We start from the raw sequence: 6,724 nt of genomic DNA, 5'->3' as shown, positions 1-6,724 counted from the left end.
TATAACCATGGTTATAAGCTTCTGCTTTGATATTGAAAATGAATTTATAACTGTTATACAGTATTACGTCCAAAAAAAGTATTTTTTGTAAATTGTTTTTGTCATATACCCGACTTAAAATGCTATCCAGTCAATAAAACTGGAATTTAATCATTGGTCGTTCTGTTTTTTAATCATTATACGATTAAACGGGGGTTTTATTGAAAAAAATAATCGATGTGTAAACTCTTGACATTTTTCTCACAAACTTAATAAAAGTGCACAGCAATCATCCTGGTCATGTGATTGCTGTGAATGAGGGCTCGACAAAACAGCTCTCAAATGTACAGGTTGTGATGAAATTGCGAGAGTGTGTTGTATGTCGCCATGATACATCCTCCATAACTCAGTGAATGTTTCCATGACAACACTTCCGCTTTCATTATCTTGGACCAGCTTTAAAAAAGAAATTACATCTTCTCCCAAGGTTGAAGAAAATTGTTCAATATTAGGTCTGTTAAGGCTTGTTCTGAATTCCCCAGCTCTGATTTTATCAGATTTGATTTCACAAACCTTAAAAACAAAAATAAAAAGAAATGTTGAAAACTTGTGCATGTACTTAATAATATACTAGTTAATCGATTTATATTTTGTTCCTGCAGTTTAAAATGTTGCGATTATATTATTCCACAACTTTGATTTTACAATATTAAGTTTTTCTGTAGTGTCTATTAGGTCTATAGTACTATTTTGGAATTCTATTCAACTGGCAATAAAAATTGACGAACACAGTATGAATTTGTCATTTCATTGTTTTCTTACTAAATCTTAAAATGCAGAATTTCGGAGAACAAAAGGAATTTCCCAGATATTGTCCTTTACACTGTATACTAACCCTGTACCTGTAATTACATGTATATGATGATATTGATGATTTGCTAATAGTACCATTACTTAATAAATACATGGCTTGAAACTTAACCTTACCAAACTCTGAAAAAAGGCAGGACAGCACCAAATACGTGAAATATACCATCAGCTATAGTGGCGGAGATACAGAGGATTAACCACAACCACGCCACCATCACCATGTGCTCCAAAAACGGATTCAGGGTCAGAGTACACATATCACTGTATTTTCTAGTATGCTGGTAAACAGTGTAAGTATAATTGCACATGATGTGTTGAGGAAAAAATGGAGAGGGTTTGCGAACAGTCACATTGTTTCCCTTCATAAATTCTATAAAAGAGAAACCGAATCTGATTTCATTGTTCTGACTTAAGAGAAAATCCAAAAAATCCAAATGGGTGTAAATATTCACAAAATACATTAATTTGATAAGACACTGCAATATCGTAAATGCCCCGAGAGATAAAATGTTAATTTTCCGGTTTTGTATCCATTGGTAGATGTAGATGGCGAGCCTCTTGCCCTCGAATTTACCGTCTTTTTCTCCGCTTCCTGTGTGAACAATAAAATGGATACCCAACTTCTTTTTAGTCAGATTCCATATCATAAACGGAATTCGAAGAAAAATAGCCTGTAAAATCAGAACTAGATACATATGTTGGTACACAGTTGTCTCATTGGAAGGATCATCGGAAGGATCAACATCCTCGACAGAAATACAATGATAGGGATTGTGGTCGCTGGGTTTCCACGGCACCTTCCTAATTGTTCTGGCATTATAACACCGAGCTTTTTCATAATCAACCATGACTGGTGTGAACTCCGCTGGAAAGGCACATTCAATTGGATTGAAACACACTGGGTACAAAAATACCAATATGCCCAATGTCAGGAAAACCAGAGGAGTCCATTTTCCATTTAGTTTGTCCACCCAACTCTCAAAAGACAGTGTGGATTTTTTATCAACCATACTGGACCTTCAAGAAAGTTTTAAATATTTTTTAAAGATTTCCTGCAATTCTAGTAGCATGGCGTTATCTTAAGCTTGTTATAAATCCTTTAAAATAAATATTATCATACCACATCATACTACTTATTTCACAATCACTCTTAAACGTAAGAGGCCCAAGGACTAAAGGGCTCACCCGAGACAAGTTTGCTCAAGACCATACATTGTTAACCCGTGCTGTTGGCTTAAGAAATCATGAAATCCAAACCATTTGCAAACTATTATGAATATGCTGGATATCATACTTGCTATTCCGGATTATCTATTAAACACTTTTGGTAAGGTCTGCTCATTATTTTGTTTGTTTTAACGCCCCTCTCACGATTTTTTCACTCATATGGCGACGCCATCATTTGCCTGTGGAGAGCTGCATTTTCTATCCTACATTCAACACTCAGGGCCATGACCTCACTTTTCTTAAATTTGTGTTTAAATCAATTTCAAAGAAACTATTCAAGATATTGTTATCTAAACAAGAGGTCGGCCCATGGACCACCTGAGCACTGTGGCTAGGAAGAAAGCAAGAATCAGTCCAGTTTTGAAAACCTTAAACGCATGTGGTCCCAACCTACCCCTAAAAGACATTCTAAGAATGCTTCTATATAAATATGATCAACCATACGTGTATATGGCTTAGTTCTTAAAAAGAAGATTTTAAAGATTTTTCCTATAAATTTCTTGAAAAACTGTGGTCGTCCATTGTGGCCCCACCCTACCCCTGGGATCATGATTTGAAAAGAAATCTTTAATTAACACTACCTGAGGATGCTTCCAAATTAGTTTCATCAATCCCTACCCAATGGTTCTTGTCCAAAATGTATAAGTGACTTTGGTTTTACTTTTCTTTATTTTAGTACATTTTTTATGAATTGACAGTACTGATACATAAAACGTTACTAGTAATGTATCAATTTTTTTTACTAGACATATTTCTAGTTATCAATGGTTTAGAAAGCAGTGCATTCCATATGAGCCTTATAGAGTCTAAATATATCTCGTTAATCTAATATTTGGCATCTCTGGGAATAAAATGTTTTTCACTGTGTTTTATAAAAGAAAAATTCGAGGAAATTAAAAGTAAATAGGCCTCAGTTATTTGGTAATGTGCAGTAATGTAGAGTAACTTATCGCTGTTGTGTCTACCGTAATAGTTTTCTTTAAAACCTGTCGTATCCTTACAGAAGAGAACGAGACAGTTTGCTTCAGATAAAATCAATGTAATCTTTAAAAAAAACACTTAAAAACACTGCTGTGATGTAATTCCTTTGTTCTTGCAGTTTAAAATTTTACTTGTGGCAGTCCAATATTAGTGAGCAGTCTGATATTAATCGTAAACAAGTATACAAAGCATCAACTCGGCCGCAAACAAAATTTAGCATAAAAAAAATCTTTTACATTTAAATGCGTCCATGCAAGGAAAGCACGTCAAGATAGTTGAATAATTTATTTCATGTTGACTTCAAGGCAAAATAAATAATTTTAAAGAATTAAAATAAACATTTTACCGCATTTGCTCATCGATGTAAAAAGAAAATCAATCATCATTGATGAATGATAAAAATTTATTGTCATCACACCCATTCTCAATATAAGGGCTCAAATAATGTCGCCCCATTTTCATTTGAAAGAAATACCACTGATGTAATTTTTAAATCAACATTATAAATAATCATATAACAATGAATAAGAATTCATATAATTATCAGTCTGAAAGGGTATTTAAGAAGTTCCAAATTCAAATATAGTAGCCTATTTGAAATGTACGTTACTGTCGCCGAGGCAAATATTAATCTGAATCCCCTCTGTGTAATATGTAGTTTTGATTCTCAAGTAAAAATTTTCTGATAAGTTAAACCTTGTATCATATATATTATTTTTCATAACAATAAATACATTTTCTTTGTGATAATAAATAATTTTTATTGTGCAATGTCCCTGTCGCTTAATTCTATTTCAACCACATTACAAGCAAACACAAAGATTATACACCTGAAAGTTTTGTTCTCCTTTATTTATTGACTGGGCTAAATTTGAAATTTCAAAGGATTAATTACTCCTACTTAGATAATGTAACATGAAATTGAACAATTTGAGCAACTTTTATAAATATGTTTACGGAATGAAAGACATTTTCAATCGTAGAGGTAAGAAAGAAATGTACGTTACCTATATTCTTCCATTAAGAATACTAGTATATATTAAGTAGAAGATATGAGACGACTCTGAATAAGCAACCCCTTGTATCCTGTAAACTGGCAAAGAAGTTTTGCTTAGCACAATTACAAATTATTTTTTACATGAAAAGTGATCATTTGAAATGTACGTGACTGAAATGTACGTTACCATGAAATTCGAATTAAGTGAATCTCGCACGAATTTTCACGTATTCTCATACTTTCACACACACGAATGTGTACACAAAGGAAAGTTTCAAAGGTTGGAGGTCGGCTAAATCCCAAAATTAATGAAAAGAAACGTTTCTGCTGAGGAAAAAAAATATATTAAGGTCAATTATATGTAATATAATTTGGATACCTGGTATATATTTCTGAATACGAAACCTGTATGATGCATTTCTTATGATATGCAAGTTCAAATAGTATCAATATATTGCGTGTCTAACGTATGCTTGTGGAAGAGAATTGATTTTTATATTTGAAATGTACGTTACGTATGGTAACGTACATTTTACGTATTTCTAACTGACATTTTTTTATTTAGTCAATGAATTGCGTTTACACGAGCGAAACAAAATTATCGTTACCATCCATTTGACAACTGGCCACATAAATCCATCTAAATGCACCCCCAATCCTCGTAAATGTTTTAGACTGTTACAACATGCTAGAAAATTTATTTCTAAGTGTCTTAAATTCATCTTTGGCAACCTTCCTGCAGTTTGTTTACTTTTAATATGCGACTTTTCGTCAATATTAATTTAATTGTTGTTGATAATTTAAAACAACGTATGCATAGGCTTATAATTGATAAAAAAAAAAAAAAAAGAAAGAAGAAAAAGAAACAAAACAAATAAACCCAGAACACAATACGGTCACGTACATTTCAAATACTGAAAGGCACACAATACTCAGTTTTGTTTGAAACATTGCATTTTGGGTTATATTTTTCCAGATCTGCTGAAAAGCAATTATGTTTGTGTTTTGAAAAACGATGTTGCAACATACTAAATGAAATTAACAAGACTGTCGATGGATATATTCGGAATAGATTTATGTTAAGTTTCAATGGCCAAACACGAGCATTTGTTAGATCATAGCAAAATACGTCTGACTCTTATATTTTTTTTGTCTGTATCCTTGCACAAAGGTAGAAGTAACTAGGCTTCGACCGGTGTCAATTTCAGCGAAACAGCACAAAAGAATGGTAATGAACTGAGGTAGAGGGGAATCCCCAATAATATGTGAAATGAACGTTACCGAAGTGACGTGACATTCATGTAGTTGATGACATATAACCTCGTTTGTTACATTATTATTTCTTATATTACTGCCTTAAAACGCTTCATTGAATTAATTCAATTGCTTTTTTTCAATATTTTCTTATTACCAATTTACATATTATTACAAGCTTGAAATGTACGTTACCTACTCATATTCCGAGGCAATCGTGTCTTTATAGTGATGATTGTGACATATAACACAATGTGATTACATAGAGAATCATTTTTGGAATAAACTGAAACAAAACGATGAATTTTTAGGTGAATTTTAAGCTTTTTATCAAACAGAAATATTTCTTGAAATGTACGTTACATTTACGTAGTTTTCTAAATCGGCATGGATATATGTTAAAAAAGACAGTAACTACAAAATAGAATTTTACTACATGTACATGTTAGGTTCCAGTATCTATAGAAAATGACAAGATTCCAAACTGATCGCTCTAAACAAAACAGAGAGAAGAATTTAAAGCATATATTTAAAAAATGTTTTTATACATCTGGATCAAAAAGTAACCTTTGTTTTTTGAAAGGAAAAATCAAACGCACGTTCGTATGCCGAGAAAATATGATGCTGACAGAGTTGGTAGGATGTGCTGGTGTTAAGATGATATATTCCAATTGTGATTTTAATGACTACATTTTTTTACATATCTTTTTGGACATTGAAGAAAGAGTAACGTACATTTCAACCTACATTTCTGAATAAAATCACCCTCTACTTTATCGTCTTGTCATTATTCCATGTATTATAATTTGATGAAAAAAATCTGGAAACAAAATCTTCAGATACTTTCTTTCAAAGGTAATTGATAGAAAAATTGTTATCTTGAACTTCATTTTTTTTAAAAATCAGAGAGGCATTTGTGCCCTTATATTGAGAATGGGTAATCAGAATGAAGATGTAGGCCTCTTAAAATGAACCACATGCTTATACCCTGGATCCTGGTCACGTGATAATGCCAATTGTGGTTTCTGCAGAATATAGGCTTTGCTGCATCCGCGGTGCAAAATGTAGAAAAATATCTTATTGTCATTTGCAGCTGTAGAGCTTATTCAAAACAATTTTACTAGTTGAAAAACTTTTCAATTTTTTTTTTCAACATGCACTTTTACCACGTAATTATTATCTGGAAAATCATGACAATTCCTTTCATATCTTTCACACTCCCAGGCTGGGAGAATCTATTGTGAACTTTTTTTATATAATCAAAAATTATATATTATCTGATGAGAAATGATAATAAATTGAAATTTAACAACAGTTAATACTAAGAAAGTTTTTAAAATATTTTACTCATTCTTTTTACTTTGTTATCATTTAAGAATTGTTTTATTTAACTAATTAAAAAATAACGTCCCATTT

General features: G+C 32.0%; 1 protein-coding gene across 1 annotated transcript; it reads right to left on the bottom strand.

Moving 5' to 3' along the window:
- Positions 1–207: 207 nt before the first annotated feature.
- LOC134257744 (innexin-11-like) lies at positions 208–1,800 on the bottom strand. The gene is made up of 2 exons (XM_062740340.1): positions 967–1,800; positions 208–552 (listed from the first exon to the last, which is right to left on the bottom strand). Exons 1-2 carry the CDS (start codon positions 1,695–1,697, stop codon positions 450–452), a joined length of 834 nt encoding a protein of 277 aa, XP_062596324.1. The 5' UTR covers positions 1,698–1,800; the 3' UTR covers positions 208–449.
- Between the last annotated feature and the right edge of the window lie 4,924 nt (positions 1,801–6,724).

This window comes from Saccostrea cucullata, unplaced genomic scaffold, assembly GCF_032062105.1.
Source record: "Saccostrea cucullata isolate Sc308-1 unplaced genomic scaffold, CSIRO_AGI_Scuc_v1 ctg16319, whole genome shotgun sequence".
NCBI lineage: Eukaryota > Metazoa > Mollusca > Bivalvia > Ostreida > Ostreidae > Saccostrea > Saccostrea cuccullata.
Note: the sequence above shows the minus strand (reverse complement) of the source record. Positions and strands in the feature narration are given on the sequence as shown.

Coding starts and splice junctions, on each gene's coding strand:
- LOC134257744 (XM_062740340.1), bottom strand. CDS start 1,697: ATGGTTGATTATGAAAAAGCTCGGTGTTATAATGCCAGAACAATTAGG. Junction 553..966: donor CTGCCTTTTTTCAGAGTTTG/GTAAGGTTAAGT, acceptor TTTGTTTTTAAG/GTTTGTGAAATCAAATCTGA.